Raw genomic sequence first — 20,761 nt, 5'->3', positions numbered from 1 at the left:
TGAATGAAAGGCAAAACTTCTTATTACTTCACCTATTTAGATCTCAGCCTAAAAATTGGTGCCAAACCATTTCTTCTGCAAAGCTGTTTCCTCACACACTTTTACTTGTCGAATTCTAAAGAAGTAGTTACAAACCGTGGCCCGGCTGGATTAAGAAATCGCATAATTGACGAGTTAGGGGAAGCTCACGTTTCACCTAACAGCCCGCGCTTTCACAGCCTTTTCTTTTCTGTTTTCCGCTTACCCGAATACGCACAAAGATAACCATTCTCGTTTTGTTCTGCTACAAATATTCTTTCAAAAAAAAATAAACAGTTGTTAGTCAGGGCCCGTGTTTCACTTTGGGCCGTCTTAGCGCTGTTCAGTTCAAGCATGGAAGTAACAAACTGTGTAGGTCAAGTTCTACTGTACTACAGTCGCCCACAGGTTTAATGGAGACTGCAGATTCGACTTTTGCGTCGCATATTGTTACGGGGCGGCAGGACACAGATGAGGCGAACGATGCGATGGGGTGAAGCGATCTATTCACATTATGTACATTGCGACCATGACAGGTAGCGCAAGGTGCGCGCCAGGCACTTCGACGTCGTCGTCTTCGTCATCGTTCTTGTTTCAATGCACTCTGGGCCATTGTACACCTGAGCTCCGTAACATCACCCCGCGGGTCGAGAACGACCGTCCCGGTCGAGGCCGAGGCAATGTGAGGACTTTGATGCGGATGAGCAATCCGATGAAGACGTACAGTGAAGGTGTGTCCTGCCACCCCAGATGACGATGATGTTCTTGATGCCTGGCCCCACAACAGCGATGTCTTGTTGGCAGAAGCGGTCTGTCTGAGGAACTCAAACCATGTCGGACGAGAGGGCTGGGGAAGTGGGTTCTGTTCTTCTGGTCTCGGCATGTAGCGGCTCGTCTTCATCGGCTGGCCACGGGCTGTGGTCATGGGGCGGGGGACGTGGTCGAATGCTCGTCGCAGTGGGCTGGGGCTGCCCAACACGGCTGACGTTTCCTCGACGATTCCGCCCTGGCCGAGACGATGCGATGTGGAGGCGCGGATGGGGTCATTTGCCGACGTCTTTGACTTGAGCGACAAAGCTTTGGGGCAAAGTTCTACAGTCACCCATCGGATCGATACAGGTGATGCGCTACCCATCCATCGGCGTCCGTACCGCGTGTCCCTTAGTGAACGAGGCATCATCCAGAAAGAGGTTGACAAAATGCTCGCCAAGGACATTATCGAACCTTCCTGCAGTCCCTGGGCTTCCCCGGTAGTTTTGGTAAAGAAGAAAGATGGCACTTGGCGATTCTGTGTAGACTACCGCCACCTGAACAAAGTAACCAAGAAGGACGTCTACCCTCTTCCCAGGATCGACGACGCCTTAGATTGTCTACACGGTGCAAAATACTTTTCGTCCATTGACCTACGCTCAGGTTACTGGCAGATTGCAGTCGACGAGATGGACCGAGAAAAGACCGCCTTTGTCACCCCAGACGGTTTATATCAGTTCAAGGTTATGCCTTTCGGTCTCTGCAATGCGCCAGCTACCTTCGAACGCATGATGGACTCTCTCCTGCGGGGATTCAAATGGTCCACATGCCTGTGCTACCTCGATGACGTCATTATTTTTTCTCCATCGTTCGAGGCTCATCTCCATCACCTGTCCGAAATACTTGCTATTTTGCGTCAAGCCAACCTACAACTCAACTCCGCGAAATGCCGATTCGCCAGGCGCGAACTAACTATCTTGGGCCACCTTGTCGACGCAAATGGAGTGCAGCCTGACCCCGACAAAATAAAGGCGGTTAGAGATTTTCCGGTGCCCCGGTCATCGAAAGACGTTCGAAGTTTTGTAGGCCTGTGCTCCTATTTCCGTCGCTTCATCCGAGGCTTCGCTGATATCGCCCGCCCTCTCACCGACCTTCTCAAAAAGGATTCTGTCTTTTCGTGGGGAAGTGAGCAAGCTCAGGCTTTCAAGACCCTGATCTCACTCTTAACAACTTCGCCCATTTTAGCTCACTTCGATGTTGCCGCTCCCACGGAAGTACGGACTGACGCTAGTGGTCACGGCATTGGAGCCGTCTTAGCTCAACGCCAAACGGGCCACGACTGCGTTATTGCCTACGCCAGCCGCCTGCTGACACCAGCTGAACGAAATTATTCTATTACTGAACGGGAATGCCTTGCCCTAGTGTGGGCTGTCGCCAAATTTCGCCCATACCTCTACGGTCGACAATTTTCCGTCGTGACAGATCACCACGCGCTATGCTGGCTTGCGTCCCTGAAAGACCCGACCGGACGCCTCGGGCGCTGGGCTCTGCGGCTGCAGGAGTACTCGTATTCTGTAGTCTATAAATCCGGCCGCCTCCATCAAGACGCTGACTGTCTATCGCGGTACCCAGTCGAGCCTCCCGATCCTACAAGTTGCGACTCACTCGCCACCTCGGTCTTGTCTATTTCCTCCTTTCAACAGCTTGCTGATGAGCAGCGCCTTGACGTCTCCTTGAGCAGGATCATCAACCGCTTAACCGCTGCCCCCTCCGACCCTTCACTGCGGTTGTTCCAAATGAAGGATGGCGTCCTCTATCGCCGCAATGTCCGCCCGGATGGTCCTGATCTGCTTCCTGTAGTACCTGAGCACCTTCGTACAGATGTACTACGGCAGCTCCACGACCTTCCAACAGCTGGCCATCTAGGGGTTTCCCGGACCTATGACCGCGTGCGACGCCGTTTCTTCTGGCCGGGGCTCTACCGCTCGGTTCGCCGTTATGTCGGCGCCTGTGACATGTGCCAACGCAGAAAAGTGCCTACCACGCTACCCGCCGGTCTTCTTCAGCCGCTCGATATACCTATTGAGCCATTCTTCCGAGTTGGTTTAGATCTCCTCGGTCCGTTTCCCCGGTCTGCGAACGGCAACAAGCGGATTGCCGTGGCCACCGATTATGCGACACGATACGCAATCACGCGGGCTCTTCCGACTAGCTGCGCAACTGATGTAGCCGATTTCCTCCTGCACGACGTCATCTTACACCACGGTGCTCCTCGGCAGCTCCTGACAGACCGCGGACGATACTTCCTTTCCCGAGTAGTAGACGACATCCTCCGCTCATGCGCAACCGTTCACAAGGTTACTACCGCCTACCACCCTCAAACCAACGGCCTCACAGAGCGCCTTAACCGGACTTTAACTGATATGCTGTCAATGTACGTTTCTGACGACCATGGTGATTGGGACATTGCCTTACCTTACATAACGTTTGCCTACAATTCGTCGCGCCTTGATACTGCAGGATTCTCTCCCTTCTACCTACTATTCGGCCGAGAGCCGACGTTACCACTGGACACTCTATTTCAACACCCTCTGCCACCTTCCGCATATGCCCAAGACGCCATCGCACGCGCTGACTTTGCCCGCAACATTGCTCGCGTCAGGCTCGCTTCGTCCCAGCGCTCTCAAAAGGATCGCTATGACTGCCGCCACAGCACCCGCCACTTTGCACCTGGATCCCTAGTGCTGCTCTGGTGTCCTGCACGCCGTGTAGGGCGTTCGGAAAAGCTTCTAGCCAGGTACTACGGCCCCTACCGTGTCGTACGCCAAGTGACGGAGGTCAATTACGAAATCACCCCGCTGGTTCCGTCAGACTCATCCCGCTCTCCACAAACAGACGTCGTCCACGTCACGCGTCTTAAGCCATACCACTCGCAACCTACAGCTTTACCCTGACAAGCACCGAGACGGCGCTCCTACCACCGGGGGGGGGGTTGTGTTACGGGGCATTAATTAGATTCCCCACAAATAGGACGGTATTCATGTACTGTGCTAGCGGGCGTCATCATCAAGAAGAGAGATGAAGAGGACGCTGACGGTGAAGCGCGTTCGCTCCCTGGCTTGCGCGGTGCTCTCTTCCATCGTGGTTTCTTATAACTAGCCTCTGAATGTGCATCGTAAATACACCACTGTAAACACAGCTTTACCCTGTATCAATATATAAAAAAATACGGAGAAACACTGTTCAGAGGAATGCGCAGGACTCCAGTTAATCCCTACCAGTAAGCCATCGGCCATACCATGCTGAATACGCCGGTGCTCGTCCCTAACGGTAAGAGAAATGCAGCTGTTGTGGCTATGTTTCCTTAGAACAAGGCAGGGGAAGACGGTAAGTCCGTAAAGCGTTGCCCGAGCTAAGGCGGGTGGGCGACCGTACTTTAAGTATTTCCTCGCTCGAATACGTGGCATGAGTAAGATGTCCGTCTGATTTACCGACTTTTTCTCTGTCACGATTCGGTTACACGAAAGAAAAAATTTAAAACGTACATAATCAGAAAAATCCGGATTCTAAGGTATTCTTTTTTTCTTCTCCACCCGTTCAACCCACGTCTAGCCATGTCTGTGCTCGCTGCGCTGGGATTCACAGGCCTGCGACCAGATAGCAGCTGGGTGGCCGCAGCCTCCAACGCCGCCAGTGTACTGCTGCGCATTGTGGCGAGCTGTGCAGTCGTCGTAGGAGCACTAATATGGGTGGCCCGGATCAAGCACTCCAAAACACTGAAGCAGCTACAAACGCTGCCGCAAGTTCAGCAGCATTTCCCCTTTCAGTCGCAGTGGATCGTCATGAGAGCCTGCGATCAGCCAATGTCGCCAGCCGGATTCAGTGCACGTGAGTTGCGCCTGACGGATGTTTATTAAGTGCAGAGCACTTTAGGGGCTCGCCTTGTCGTACTAGCTTGCTCGCTAGACCCAAGTAGATCCGTACGGCGTTCCGTCGTCATGCGTAACCCAGAGCCCGAAGTGGTAGCTCAATGCGCAGTTTGCTTCACCTACGCAAAACACAATAGGCCATACCAGAAAGCTTTCCAATGCTACTTGAGCATACAGAACGGGCAAGTAAACTACTGTACTCCTACTGCAACATGGGGAAACTTCCTTAGCAAGGCGATGGCGACCCACTAACAAAGTACCTCTACAGATGCCCCTCGAGAAGCCTTGCAAAACTCGCGTTGTCTTACAGAGTTACAGAGATTTCAAGGCGCACTGGTAGTCGGTATACAGGCATCAGCTGATATATATATATATATATATATATATATATATATATATATATATATATATATATATATATATATATATATATATATATATATATATATATACACACATCTATAACGTTTTTTAATCGACTGTGCTGAGCACGAATACAGAATGCTGCAAGCCCGAGCGTCAGCGCAAGAAGCCGCCCAACGGCCCGCATACTTCCACTATTCCGCACGACGATTGGTTTCCGAAGTCTTTCTATTCAACGTAAAGTACGTTGTTCGGAATTTACGCCATGGAATAATGCAATATAGTTTTATCAGAACTTTTCCGATATGAGAGAAAGGTAAAGGGTTTCTATAACGGCAGTTTCCCGCGGAAAACCTGAAAACCTTCATGGTCCCTGACAATATCGCAACCGTTCTTCTATTCAGGCCTACATCGAATTAATGCCCATATCCACCGTATCCGAAATACTCGCTGATGCTCAGTTGCTTATGGAGTGGTTCATTTCAGTTAGAATCGCGCACTCGACGGCACAAGAAGTGAGGTATGTGTCATAAAACTGCCGTGGTGAGTGAAGTTGTGCTTCAGCCGTGCGAACAATTAAGTTCATCTGCGCGTATCGGTTAACATTCATCAACAGTTTTATGCTTTTAGGTTTGTTTGAAGAAGATACAACTGGCATAAATTGTACAACTCGCTTATAGGAACTTCCAGTCATAAGTTTCCACAAGGACGCGTGAATTACTATTAAACCAAAGCGTATTTAGCACGCAATTGTGCTGCCTTAGGGAAAGTGTGTCACCCAACACTACCTTCGTTCGTTTTCTGCGTACAAGTTCACGCCCGAGCAATAACATATGCCACCGGTGACCGTTTAAAGTGCTTCACATTCTCGTAAACTCAGAAGCTCTTCGAAAGCTAGCGTCCGAAGGAATGAAAGGCTAGCCCGCCCCAGCGTTACGCATTGTAGGTAAGTGATGAAATGCCAGCCACACGAAACCCGATTGCTTTTAAGGGGCAAAATACGCCCACTGAAATCACAACCGGTACATCTGGCTCCCAAGCCATGACCAAGATGTTCTGTGACCGCCTAATACAGTAAAACCTCGTTAATTCCAACTCGAACGGAACCTTAAAATTGTTCGAATTAAGCGGAGTTCGAAGTAGAGGGAGGGCGCTAGAATGAATGGAGAGCACGCCACACTACGCGGGCAAAACACAAAAAAGCCACCTCTGGACTTGCTATCGCGAATTAGGCTCTACTACAAGTTTGTGGCGGGTGATCTTTTAAATAATGTTCGTGGAGGCCAACCAGCGAACGAAATTAATGGATCAGTCAGTTATACACCCCAAACAGGCACTGACATAGCAGTCATGGGAGCAGTGAGCCGTAAGGTCGAAATAATCACGCTGTCTATGCGTGAAAACAAGTTTATTTACTTGGCAGGGTCGAGGCAATGAAAATTAAAAGCAATCGGTAAAATGCATTTGCTTGCGTTTCCTGTGTCACGGCTCCATGAGCATCGCTTGGAGCTTGCCGAAGAGCTCCGGCGCAGCGTCAGAATTGTAATCTTCTGAGAAAAACGTGCTGCAACATCCAGCCTCGACGCTGATTTGCATGAATCTGTAGTAAATTTGGTTTGGTTTGAATTTGCAACACATGTTGTAATCACTCTGGGCGGACTTCTTGTGGGAGTAGCGAAGGAAAGTAGGGGATTCCAGTTCGGATTAGCCGTTCTGGATACCGACGCGTTCGAATTATCGGGAGATTCCCCCATTGAAATTGTAGCGGAAGCCGCTGGGCACCCGCGCGCAAGCGGCTCCCGCCGACGGGGACTTTTCCTTTCTTTACGGTCTGCCGCAGGCTTGACGAGAGTGCACCTTTGTTGAAGACGCGTATTGGCGACGCCGCCGCCGGCTTACTACGGGGGTCATTCCCCCGCCCTCTTCAACGGTCGCCTTTCGGGGGAGCGCTTAACTTGTTGTCCGGCCGACTCCTGGCATTAGTCCTGGCGCCGTTGTCGTCTGCTCGCTTGGGAGGCCTTTTTCCTCTCTCTTTTGAAGGACGCGGGGGTTCACCTTCTTTCCCTCGTCGGGGAAAGCTCTCGGCGTACGCCTCTTTTGGAAATAAACAGTCTTGTCATGAAACTGCAAACCAGCTCTACGCGTCTGCTTTCTCGACTCCTTCAGCAGCCGACATTCCGGGCTGCTACAAAATATACAAGGCTGTGACGGGGCCAGGACGTCAGTTCGAGTTTAACGTAAGTTCGAATTAACCGAGTTCGAATTAACGAGATTTTACTGTATTTCCTTTTATTATATAGTAGAGTAAATCCTGGAGCATTTGCCTATGCCTGCCGTGCTCCAGCGATTGTGCCGGGATGTGCCGCTGACAAAAGTTCCATGATTACTTGGCATGTCTTATGAACAGACTGAAAATTTGTATTTGGCTGCATACGACACCAGTATCATTGAACAAAATAATTTAACGAAGTTTTTTATTACAAAGAAATCGAAGGTTTAAGTCGTTTTATTTCGCAAGAAATATTTAAAAGCTTCACGCAAGAGAAACAAGAAAAAAATGTTACCAATTTTGTGATTTGGGCTTCAAAAGCTAAAAGAACCCATGTCGTTAGCCAAGCCAAATAGAACCGAAACGTTGGTGGTTGACATGTGGCGCTCACGTCGGCAGGCCATTGCAGCGACATGTTTCTCTAGCACATACAAGTATAAAACTCTACGTTTGACGTGCTTTCCGCAGTTGGAGTCATCACGATATTAACGCACGAAACAAAAAAAAAAAACAGAACGTGCCCAACAGGGCCTCGGCTTTGCGCTGCTCTTTTGTTATCTTGTCACAGAATTTTTTTCTGGTTACTGAAAACAGTGGCAAAAAATCTTTCATGTTGCATGTGGCATGTCTGATCTCTTTTTTTCTCTTTAAGTGATATTCGCTGCAGCGACTGGCCTTCATGAAACTTTCCGGAGATTCGGCTGGTTCCTATTGTACAATGGTTTCAGGCCTGTGCTGACCGTCTACAAGGCAGAGTACGTTGAGGTAAATCAGCATGCCTGGATGCACTTTCACGATTTGTTTTCAATAGATAAACCTCCTCACTACGTGTTGAGGCTTTGAATTCTACCTTTTCTAGGAACACATTTGAACATGTTTGGGCATACCTCCGGTAACACTCTTCACATTCCTTCACCAAGTTACCACTCGTGAAATTTCCCTCGATAGATTGACATAAAATAGGCTTCTTTTTTACCATCTTTAAAAAACGGGCTCACCCTTCGGCAGAGCGTTCACATTTTCACGCCGGACAAAATATTTTGAAGTCTTAACTTGGCTTTTTGGAAGAAAGTTATCCTACACAAGAAATGTGGTCCTGTTGCGTTTAAAAATTAGACAGTAAAATGGCTGCCCAAAAGATATTATATACTAATAGTTTAAAATGACTGCCCACCATTCACATATATGCGGGCTAGGCACGATAACGGTTAGATAAATTGAAGTGCTAGGCGTGCGACGTATATTTCCCGGCCACGGCGATAAACCAATGCTGAAAAATAAATTTTGTGTTGTCCAGCATATAGTCCTTGGGCAATAAAACAGCGGAAAAAGTCACAAGCATTGTAGAAATTATGTTTTGATTTTGGGGCAGGATTAATACAGCTCCGCATGCCCAGAACAGCAGATTCCTTACTGTGTTTAAGCACAGGGCGCCTCGTACAACCACGTATATAGTGCGTGTGTGTGTGCGTGTGCGTGTGCGTGTGCGTGTGTGTGTGCGTGTGCGTGTGCTTGTGTGTGTGTGTGTGTGTGTGTGTGTGTGTTTGTGCGTGTGTGTGTGTAAGAGGTGGAAGACTTTAGTCGGCCCAATAACATCCACGACGCGAGTATGACCGGTGGCATCCTGTAAACGCTACATCCGCAGACTTACCGATAAACTAGACCTGAAGATCCACATCAAATCTCTGGAGCGAGGCCTCCAAGTGCTGGTAAGTTGGCTGATTCGCCACGTAGGCTGCAAGCGCCGTTGCTTCTATGGTGCCGTGCAAGTGTGGCAGCCTCGTGTGTCAAGCCTGTCATGATCACACAGCAAATGGAAGCTGCCAGGAAAACAAAACGCGTCCCTGGACGACGTTTTTCTGTCCCAGTGTGCTGCCTATACATCAAGGTCACTGAAAAAAAGAATGCCAGCCGCGCAATAGCACGAGCAGTGGTTTTGCGGCGCATCTGGCAAAGCCGTAAAGGGCCTCGTCCCGTTACCGTGCTTCGCTAGGAGCGGCCAAATAGGTCGCCATTTTAGCAACAGCGGCTGTTGTGGGCGCAAATGCTAATAAGGGTAGCCGCAAAAGGTGCGTAGAGGTCCACAGCATGGAGCGGAAGTCACCCCGTATACAGCGGGGTTCGGGCTTGCGTGGCCTTATTGCTTGTTTCAGCAACGCATCGTCTGTATCGCCATTTTTGTCTCACAATAGCTTTGAAGACTGCACTGACACAGTAATTCGATCGATAGCGATGCTCAAAGTCGCGCTCGTCACGTTTAACCACAGTGGAAACGAGAGGAAGCTACACATGAGTTCGTTCTCCTCGAAGTCGTGGCTAAACTAATCAAATTAAAAAAGGCCAGGAGAGCTAAGAATAACCCTTCAGTGGTCCCTTGCTAAAACGCTGCCACTCCGGTCCAGCTTAATTAAAGGGCCTTCGCCTTTTCTCTATTTTACACTTATATTTGCCGGTGTGGTGAAGGGAGCAAACGGTACTGACTTTTGCATCATTCATTTCACGTCACGAGATGTGTTTACGCTGGAACACAGCGTATTGTTAAAGACTCTTTTCACCTGCTGTATACTCCTAGCGTTGGGTACAGATAGCGAACTTACAAGGTATAAAAATTACAGGGAGGTGCTTAATGAACACTAGGAAAAAGTGGTCCTCAAGGCGCTTTGTAGTCGCCCGATAGCAAACGCTCAGTCTTCGACTGATTTACAGTTAAAACTTTAATTCGCTGTTTTTAATGTTTTCGGCAATTTCCCATGTTGAGAAAAAATGCAACTCTGCTGAGTTAGCTCGAATTTACACCTATAAGGGTGTCCCAGCTATCATGCACCAAGATTTAAAACAAGAGCAATGGCGTTACTCGAAGAAAACCTAGTGCACAATGTTTGGAGTACTGTGGAGAAGCGGGCAGTTATTTCTCCGTTAATGAGACAAGTATTTAATGGTAATTAATTACATAACTCAATAATTACTGTCCTAATCACTGAAGTGTCAATGAGTAACTTGTTGGTGCCCACGAGGGCATCTAACTGCAGTATTTTCAGCGACGAACTAATTGCCTACTAATTTATTCTGACTGATAAAGAAACCCGCGAAATATGAAAAATACCATGGGACGGCGCTTCCGCGCGCATTGTAAAGCAGCGTCCCCAAATAAGCTGCTTGAAAGCAAGTGCAGAGCTGACCTCTCCAGCCCACATTAAAGAGCTCTCTCTCTCTCTCTCTTGACAATGGCATGCATGGAAGGAGCAGCAATAGCAAGATTCGCGGGATGCGTGTGCATATAAGGCACACACTCGGTCGCGATTTCTTCTTTCCTTCTTTTGTTTATTTCATTCTGGCTAACTCAGAGGCAGCCTGTTTGAGGGCGTTGCTTTACGGTGCGAGCGGAGGCGCCGTCACGTGGTATCTTTCATATTTCGCGGATTTTCTTTATCAGTCAGAATAAATTAGTACGCAATCAGTTCGTCGCTGAAAATACCGCAGTTAGATGCCCCTCGTGGGTACCTACAAGTGCCTCATTGACACTTTAGTGATTAGGACAGTACTTCTCGAGTGAGATAATTAATTACAATTAATTAGCTGAGTCTCATTAACAAAAAATGCTGCCCCCTTCTCCACAGTACCGCAAACATTATGCACTAAGTTTTCTTCGAGTTACGGCATTACTCTTTTTTTAAATCTTGGTGCATGATAGCTGGGGCACCCTGTATAAAACATGGTCATTCTTTCCAAATATTCAGATTCAAAAAAGGCTATGCAAAATATTATAAATGGAATGATTCACAAGTGTCTTAAAAAACTAGAGCCAAAAATGTAGAATCAGTTCCACCGCATTGTCTGGACTCCAGGAGAGGAGGAGCTGGAGGGAAACGAGAGGGCCGACCAGGCTGCGCGAGATCTTACAAGCCGCGCGGCTATCAGTCCTAGCCTTCTGCAGCCCCTCCCAAGTGGCTTTGGCGAATGCCTCACTGTCCAAAGTGGTGAACGAGCCCTTTTCCCCAACCCGGACAAGAACCTTTATGGCGCAGAAGCTCAAACGCCGAGGCAAATCCAGACGAACACGTACCTTAATAAATCCCGTCTATCCAAAATGTTTCCTCAAACACACACAGACACATGCCATAAATGCGGAAACCGTTCAAGCTTATTTTATGCAACCTGGGCCTGCCCTGTCATCTGGCCTTCAGGAAACAACACCACAAATACGGTCGCGCTATGGGAGGCAGCTCTGGCCAGCTCTGACTTCGGGATTCAGAAGGACTTAATTCTTCGAGCCCGAAGAGGAGCAGAAGAGTCTGGGGCCCTGGAAGGAGGGCACCACCCCTAAGACAATCGTGACACCTATTTTTTTCCCTAATAAACGTTTATATATCTCTCTCTCTCTCCTATTTCAGGAAATTCTTTCAAGCAACAACATTTTGAATAAGGGCTACGAGTATGCGCTGCTTCACAGTTGGCTGGGAACTGGACTGCTTACAAGGTACCGTGATAGGGGGTTGATAAATTCTCAATATCCCACACCACCTCTTCAATGTTGGAAATTTTTATCGTCCTTCAGTCGAGTGGCTGACATGCTGCCACTTTGAATTACGTACAGCCTTAAAGGGACAGAAAAGTTCGAACAGAAGTTGCTATAGATTGATAGATTAGCTCACGGAGAACATGAATATCGAACTGTTACAAGTACCATTTCTTTTTAAATAAGGTAAAAAAATGGCGAGAACGTGAATACAGGTGCCGCCACCACTGGCTATATCGCGCATCTTGTTCCGGAAGAGCTGGAATTGTCTGGCGTGCGGAACGTTTTTCCTCGCTGCCGCTGGATGGCACTACATCTTCATACTTGGAGATGCAGTACTGCTTTTCGAGGAAGCCTGCGAGCCACACACGAGTGGTTTGTTCGACGCCAACATTCACGGGGCCTCGAAGAGATGACATGTTTTTTTTTTTTTCAACAAAGCCTCAGTACTGATCGCGCTTCCAATGGAGGAACATTTTGATTAGTGGTCCAGAGCTGCAAAGGGCGAGGGATTTCGGGAAATTTCGACGGATTTGGCCGAAACTGACCACACCACTCTACACGTGGTAGCGTTGCATTCAGTTGCTTCTATGCCGCAATACACCAAGGCTGCCTCGCCTGGTCGTCACGCAAACAGCTACTGCAGTCGTTGTTCGCGTCGCGTTTAATCAGCGAAAAAAGAAGTTCTTATATCTCCAAATATTTTGCATCGACGCTTTGTTAACCAATCGAGGTGCTGGCATTAAAAGTTAACAAAGAGCACAAAGGAGCACGGTCTTAAAAACAAAGTAAATATTCGTCCCGCACCGTTTTCCGTTTTGCGTAACTGAGTGCATCAACAAGATCCCGTAGGTTGACCAAACCTCACTTGTACCCTCAAACGCTGTAAACACAGACGTTCAGAGCTATCGTTCCTCGTGTTGCTATCCCAGGGCGTTTATATGAGCCAGTAAGTCGTTAAAGGGTTCCCAACATTAGTTGGAAGCACAACCAGAAGGGTTAGGGAAGTCCGTGCTTTTGTACAAGGATTGCAGCGGATGAGTAGATAGTGCGCTGACATGCGTTGTGCCTTTTAAGAAACAGGACAGGCATCCCACTGCGCACGAGAAACGGAGGCGTATCATCCAAACGAATCAGCTGCATAGTCATGATTCCTTTCCACGAAGTGGCAGTGATGGATCTTCTGCTCTTCGCTATTGGGCACCTGAGCGGGGATGGGGGGCACATTCTGGGGAGCCCTCATATTGTGCTTTTACATGCTTCTCGAAAGAAGAATGGCCCTAATGTTCTGTTCGATTTTCAGCGATGGAGACAAGTGGCGTTCGAGGCGACGTCTGTTCACGCCTGCGTTCCACTTTCGGATCCTGGACGACTTTATGGGCACCATCAACAACCAGTCGTTCATACTTGCCACGAAACTGGGAAAGCTCTCACGCACTAAGGAGAAGTTTAATGTGCTGTACCTCGTGACCATGTGCACCTTGGATACCATATGCGGTGAGTTTCTGAAGCAAACCGGTTCAAACGGTCTTGTTTCATGTGCAGAACGCGATTTAAACTATATGACCATCCCCCGCGCGTTCCGTTTGCGTTTCAGAAACAGTCATGGGGACCACAATTTCGGCGCAAAGCAATGAAAACAGCCCCTACGTGATCGCAGTAAGCAGGTATAAAGCCGCTTCATCGCCGTAGTGCGCACGGTACGAAACTAAATTAATTATAAAGCACTTTACCGCGTCAACAATGCACAAAAACGATATTACAAAATATGTTCACTTAAAATTTGCATGAAACTTCTCGACCTAGCGTCTATCATTTTACTCTGCTGTCTACCACACCACGATTGTGTCTCGTGAGAAGCGCTATCCGGTTCTTACAAATAGTGGGTCTGAGGTAGCACCCCGAAAACTTCGGGAAATGAAGTAATTATGATCACAGTGGTAATCTTGTCTGAAGTACGTAACATGCTTTCCAAGCAATTTTTTTTTTGAGAACGACATATACCCTAGTGTCTCTGTAGCGAGCCCTCTACCGCTTCTGTAGTTCCCTTTTACGTCCACGCTTCCCAAGGGGTTTGTTGGTGTTCTAAGGAGCTGTCAATTGGGCGAGCTGGTGAATATTCATCATTAAGGATGTGCGCACAAAAAATGGCTGACGATTACAATACTCTCTAACGCGCAATTTGTGCGCAGCGCGAACTTCTGTGTTTTTGAGGACGCCGCATTTTTGCTGCTTCTCAGAAAGTGATCCGCGCATCAGGGAACATATACCGCTCTCTGTATACCACCCTCCCCCTCGCACTTTAGCCATGCTTTCATCCTGCTCTACCTTGGGGGGCCCCTTCGTTCTCTCGGTCATCTCGTAGCGCGTCGCCGCCTCGGCACACCGCTCTCTCCCGCACAGCTTCGGCACACTTTCCTCCTTCGCTTTACTGCTTGTTGTATGTTGTCTTCGGTTTTTCTAGTCCGTTCAGGTTACATCTAGGGATGAGGGCGCCGGGGAAACACGGGAGTGGGTGCTTAAGTGCTGCGCGCTAAAAAGATACAAAAAAGGGAGTAGCGGATACGACAGCGCTGCGTTGGGCTAGAATGCCGCTGTAGGGAGCGGAAGAAGTGTGACAACCTTTTTCTCGGGAGGCTACTTGAATGCACCAGTGAAAACAGCCAAAAAGGCGCAAACAAATGGGGAAGAGCAAAGCGCGAGCTGCCTGGTTAATTCGATAAACAGCAATAAACAGGCCCATTTTGGTAGCGTTCGGATTTCCTGAAGTGGGTACTCTCTTACGCCCGACCCAATTCTTTCCTCTGTAGCGTGGCAGGCTCTGCATCCTGTGATAAAAATGGCCATGGATCTTTTCGCTTTGATGCAGAGGACGTGTAAGGATGAGTTCGCGCCATCCTTGCCTTTACTCTCTGCGTCTCATCTTCCCTTCTCCCTTCCTCTCACGGAACTAATATTCCATAAAAAATTCACTCACCACCAATTGTCGATGAATCAGCCCAAACTAAGAAGATATCTCAGCAAAAATACCTCTTCCTGATGCAAGTAGGTGGCATACCGAAACTTTTGCGTCGTCGGTAACCCAGAAAAGCCGCTCTTTTCACAAGTGAGAAATGATGCAAACGAATAAACAACGTCTTATTTCTTTTAAATGCCTTCTGAACCGGTGGGATCAGAGTTTTCACGCGCCGTTTATTTATTGCCGGCCACGAAATTGCCTGGGAATGTTGTTAGGATCTTTTTTATTTCTGAGGAAAAGAAATACAATTTACCATCCCTTCCTGCAGGCAGTTGAGTGGAGCCCGAATGCTTCTTCGAATGCTTCTCCTTCGCTGAAAGTGCGCCCAGTTGATCGTAAAATCTCCAAAAACTGATATCGCCGAAGAGAAACGAACACATGCCACGATTTTTCGAGTACTAAGTAAAGCAGCTACGAAAGTTCCAAATGTATACCGACAAATAGTTTATCAGATAAAGGTGCACAGTTGTAATCCTTCTTCATGATCGATGCTTGCACTGTCTTATCTAGGAACGTTCCGTTTTCGCGATTTTCAAGTAACTGGTTTGGCCAATGGAAGCAGGTTTCCTGCACAGGATTTCGCGCCGTGTCTCCAGAGATCTTATCGGAGCTTTTCGGTCGACCAGCCAGTCTATGGGGAAATGCTTTAGTTCTTTGGCAGATTGCGAACGGTCCCACTAAGAAAGCCTTCACTTTAAAAGCAGCGAGTGCTCACAGCGACAAATGAGAACCTAAAGTGGCCGGTAGAAGGCGAGACCGAGCAAAGAAAGCGCTGTTGAATTCAGACTAACCCCCGTATTCAGAAAGGATACTTAACTTGTGCCGTAAGGAAGCCTTTCGTAAGTGTCGGAAAAGCACCAGAACGAGAAATGGCCGCTTTGCGCTTCACAAACCTTCTTTAAGGCGCATTTATCACACGCGCCCGTTTTGAGGCACGCTAGGCTCCTGCGAACGAGGCTAGCGCGCGATGCGCCAATCCGTACACGGCGTGTAGGCGGGACCTGACCTTTGCGCCAATAGGGGAGAATGCTTCCGTGGCGCCAGCTTCGAAGCGCTTGGATCAGCCAGCTCCGTGCGCAGCCGGTACCCGCAGGGAAATTTAGGCTTAACATCGCGGCAAAATACTGATCGCAGCTTGCGCTACTACCGCGCATGATTATATATTGCATGAATTTCCACCACAACATCATCCCCTTTCTCGCATGCGTAATTTGGTTTGCGCGATTAGTTCCATTCGGGCAAGCGGCAGCAAACTGTAGCTGCACCTGCCGGCGTAGCTCTACCAGCGGAGGCAGCGCCATCGTGCCGGTGCTGGCCGCATCGCGCGCCGGCCGGGCCGGCGGGCCTGCGTAAGGTGCGCGGTGTGCGCACGGCTGCGTCAGGGCGGGAGGAGTGTGCGGGGATCGTTGTGGCTCGCGGAAAGCGCTGTATTAAGTGCAATGCACTTTATAAGCGACCCCAAACCTTCCACCGCCGGCGGCGCCGTCCGTCCGCAGTCCTCCTATCCCCTAGCAACGGCGTGGAGCGGAGAGGAGCGTCGGTAGCAACGGCGCAGTGACGTCACTCACCACGTGACGACACGCCCCTCACCGCTCCTCGCGGCGCGATGGCGTGCGCCGCGCGCGTCCCTCTCCCTTCCCCGCGCCGTGACGTCACATACTCCACCTCCTCTCCCCGGCAGCTGCCGTGCGCCGCTGTGTGTCACTCTCCCTCCCCGCGCCGTGACGTCACGTACCCGCACCTTCTCTCCCCTCGCTCGGCTGCAGCTGCCGTGCGCCGCTGTCCCTCTCCCCTTGCGCTCGCCTCCTCTCTCAGCCACCTGGCTCGGCGCGGCGTACCCCCCTACATATGCAGCGATAAACCGCCAGACCTCCGTGGGTCGGCTCGCGCGCGCTCTCTCGCTACAGTCTCCTGCTCGCTCTGCTCCAGTTTAGACCGTTCGCTGGCTGGGCGCCTCTCAAGGCGATGTCAGAATTACTACGCCGTGTACTCTCGGCGCAAGAAATGCATTCGCACTTCCTCACGATTCCCTTCGGGGAGGTGGGGGCAATTTTTTTTGTTTACAGCTTTGTCAATTTCTCGCGTACGACGCGCCCCATTTTACACCTTAGTCTGCAATGTTGGTCGGGAAAAGGCGCACTTAAGGTAGATCGGCAGCTAACTTAAGTAGCGCTTACTGTTCTGTCCGATAAGTTCGCGAAAAGGCGCCCTTTGAGCATAACTTTGGTTCTTGAAGCGTGTTAAGGCGCCGAAAAGTGTCCGAAGGGAAAAGTTCTACTTAAGTTAGGTTCGTGAATACGAGGGTAAGTGACGGACGCTAACCTCAAGAGGAACCACCGGTCTTCTGTCTAAAGTCGTCTTTTTGCGCAAGCCGTTCCGACGCTGTCTAGGAGGCATTAGCATGCCCGTGGTCTTGCTCTCTCAACATACTAAGACTCCAGACCTCTTCGCTTGTCCATACTGGTTTCTAATAAGCCAACCTATAAATAACGACAGAACTGCATGTCTTCTTTTGGCTTTATCTGACGTCAAATATTGTATTATACAGGAAATCTTTGTATTACCCAAGTTTACAACAGCTGCGAAAGCGACCTGTGCACTTAAAAACCCAATCCGTTGGCGTCACAATCCAGTTCAGACAAGGAAAATCGCTGCACGACCTAAACGAAAATATAGCAGACATTGATGCCTAAAATTACAGCTGATTTCAGTTGGGACACGGCACCACGAAAGGTGGAAGTTATCTATTCAGCAGCGCACACTTGAGCCCTGGGAATAAACAGCGTGTTATTCTTTGGCGCGTTGTTGTTTATTTAGCCTACGACGTCTAGGTACCTGCGAAGGATAAACCGGTAGATAAACATCGCTAGTGCAGCCAACCTTAGCCGCATTTACCTTCTTTGCCTTCTACTGTTCGTATTTTGGCTTACTGTAAGTTCACTTCCTCCGATGCCTTTCCTTCTTCAGGAGCTTGACTTTACGACCAGACGGCCGTTCAATATATAGCGTCATCGACCTTATAAGCCTTCTGATACATTTTGGCTGAGTTTCCCATCCGTGAAAGCCCAGTGCTTTATGTGATACCTATCAACTTATATGTTTTATGACGGAAGGAGGTGGCATGTGCCCAACTCAGATATTAAACCCACTACGTTGCCCAAGAATGGCCGATTTGTAACTTCCGGCATACGTTCCTCGGTGTTTTTTAGCAGCACTGAGGAGTCACTCAAAGAATAAAGCCGTGCGATTACCTAAATGTGAAACAAGTAAATCATTACATGGCAAACGAAACTAATCTCATTTACGGAATTTTTAAAGGCATTAAAAAGCACCAGAACGAAGATAACTCTATACTTAGCTTCTCTGCTTTAAAAAAATGGCTTTGGTCCAATTCGTACGATGTGCAATGAAGCAAAAAGACGTAAGTGTAGATTAAGCACACCTATGCAAGGACATTTCTGGCTCAATAGCTTTTCTTAGAAGCTGTACAAAGCCGCGTGTTACAAAGGGCGTCGAGAAGAACATGCCATTTTGTCCAAGGTAACTACAGGTTGAGGGAGTAGAAAGTAGGTGCACACGGAAGATGTGGGCATTTTAAAACGAGAAATGCAATATTGATTTGGAGAAGATATCCTTCGGATGAGCCAATTTATACTATTGCGTGGTGAGATGGTCGCTAGTCACGGGAAACGCACTGCTTTTGGTGATGCTAATGAAATCGACCATTAATTTTAGCTTTCAACATTAAACACAAACCACATCGGTGCAGCTCAACCATGATCATTTTACTGAGAGGATAATTGGGTTTAGATACCGTTACGCTTGGAAATAAAACAGATTGCGACGTCTGCTATAGCTCAGCATTGACAATTTTAGTACTGGCACAGAAAAATACAGAACGCTTTATTCATATTGTCCTGCTTTCAACTATATTCCTAAATAAAAATCACCATGCAACCACTGTAGCTGCATGCTTTGAAGATATCAGCACAAGTTATTCACGCGACAAACCGTCTTGAAAACAAATACTGGGATTCTGAAAGGCTTTCTGCGTGTTTCCAGGTTGGGCGAGCTATTCCTGGAACGAGTCTTCAGGCCTCTGCTGCACGTAAATTTCATATTCAAGCTCTCTTCGGTTGGCCGAGAATACGCCAAGTGCCTCGATACCGTGCACTCCTTCACACGAAAGGTTTGAATGCCCCATTTTTTGATAATGTTGCCCCACTTCTTGATAATGTACAATTTAGTACAATGTGTTTGTAGAATTTTTTAAGGTTTGCATAGAATCAACTACAAACATATTTCACCTTTTCCTAATCCGAGGAAAAAAATTCTAATAACCTAACAAAGAACAACTTTTCACTCAGTTAAAACGGTATTAAAACTTCAACGTCTATTTTTTTATAGTTTGACGCTACTATACAATGTTGAACCTATTTTTTTAGTATAGCTCTTTTTGAGCGTCAAAATATTTGTCATGACACACGCATAACTGATTTCTGGCAAATTCCACATTGAAGAACTCGTAATAGAGTAAACATATGCTATGCCACAGACTGCCAACCTTGTGGAAGTATCTTATTGGTCAAAAGGTTTATCCTCTTTCCCAATCGAACTTTCTAGCAGTGCACCTTCAGCAATTATGTACACTGCGTCAGTGAGTGTATTTATTTATGTATTCTTGATGTTTTGTGGGTGTTCTTTGGAAATGTCTTACTTGTCGCACTTTTTTACCTGGAACTACGTGGCAAAAATGATATAAAGCCGTTACAATGTGCGGGTGAGTTTATTGTGTTTTGGGATTTTATCCTCGACAAGTTGCTTGTGAGAAACTTCGTTGGAAAGCCCCCTTTGTGCTGAAAAGCCATCCAGTCTACCAATTTATTTTACAAATTGTGTGAAGAGAAATGAGGCGGGAATCAAGATAAGCAACTGGAAAATAAAGGCCGTATAGTGGAAGGTATCAGGATCAAAATACCATATAATAAAAAAGGGGTGTTAGGAGAAATTTCGGCAGCCTGGGAGTAAATGACACGTTGATTTTAAAGGTTCGCTATGCCTATTTCTGATTAAACAAGAAAAATACCGTCCCGAAGTTAGGCTTACGAGAGCCCATCGACCCGTGCGGTGGCGGTCTGTGTGTCTACCCAAATTCTTGGCTAAAAAGTTGGAATTACATGCCAGGTTATACTAAATACTTAACATTAGAGGTTACCGTAAAACAGGCAGTAAAACGGGCGCTCCGCCAATTGAATTCGTATTTTGCGGTTGCCGACGGTTTGTAATTTCTGCCGTAATTATTACTCTATCTATTCTTTTATGTACAACAGATAAAATAATTTCCGAATTCATAATAAGAATTTAATATAGATACGAATTTATAATGCATAATTATAATACATAATTCATTACGAATTTATAATACATAAAATAAATACGAATTCAATTGGCGTAGCGCCCGTTTTACTGCCAGTTTTACGGTAAGCTCCAATGTTAAGTATTTAATATAACGTGGCATATAATTCCAACTTTATTTATGTATGTATTCTTGATCTTTTGTGGATGAGACGGAAATAAACATTCCCAGGCTCATTGGTGTCACCACTAAGAATACTTGACTGTGAAAGCCTGAATGACGATGCATTAAAAGGGCCTATAAAGGCGAAATACAAGTTTTCGTTCTATAAAAACACTGCTATGTCCTGTAACAATGATTCCAGTTTTACCGCAAAACATGAAGAAATAATGGAGATATTAGGGGGAAAATTCATCAGTGGTGACTCGCTTGCGATTCTTCCGGCGATTTCTCTATGACGTCAGAGAAGATTGCTTGAGCAACTGGCGGCCGTTGACAGAGCCACCGCCAAGAAACATGACTGGGTGATGGGTGGGGGGGG

The 20,761-nt window shown here is 47.7% G+C and overlaps 2 protein-coding genes across 2 annotated transcripts in view; one reads left to right on the top strand and one right to left on the bottom strand.

Annotated features, from left to right (window-relative positions):
• LOC144153970 (uncharacterized) overlaps nucleotides 1-20,761 on the bottom strand; it is a 98,190-nt gene that overhangs the window by 57,053 nt on the left and 20,376 nt on the right. The gene's annotated exons all lie outside the window — the stretch shown is intronic.
• Nucleotides 1-20,761, top strand: part of LOC144153966 (cytochrome P450 4c3-like) — a 35,656-nt gene that overhangs the window by 4,038 nt on the left and 10,857 nt on the right. The window contains exons 2-7 of the mRNA XM_077685767.1: nucleotides 4,381-4,656; nucleotides 7,982-8,094; nucleotides 11,721-11,806; nucleotides 13,149-13,342; nucleotides 13,443-13,512; nucleotides 18,927-19,053. Of these exons, the coding sequence (XP_077541893.1) occupies nucleotides 4,383-4,656; nucleotides 7,982-8,094; nucleotides 11,721-11,806; nucleotides 13,149-13,342; nucleotides 13,443-13,512; nucleotides 18,927-19,053 (864 nt within the window). The 5' untranslated portion in view covers nucleotides 4,381-4,382. The remainder of the gene's footprint in view (nucleotides 1-4,380; nucleotides 4,657-7,981; nucleotides 8,095-11,720; nucleotides 11,807-13,148; nucleotides 13,343-13,442; nucleotides 13,513-18,926; nucleotides 19,054-20,761) is intronic.

The sequence above is a fragment of the Haemaphysalis longicornis genome, unplaced genomic scaffold, assembly GCF_048455015.1.
Source record: "Haemaphysalis longicornis isolate Haplotype H1 unplaced genomic scaffold, Haemaphysalis longicornis Haplotype H1 scaffold_9, whole genome shotgun sequence".
Lineage (NCBI taxonomy): Eukaryota > Metazoa > Arthropoda > Arachnida > Ixodida > Ixodidae > Haemaphysalis > Haemaphysalis longicornis.
This window is presented reverse-complemented; position numbering and strand designations above follow the sequence as displayed.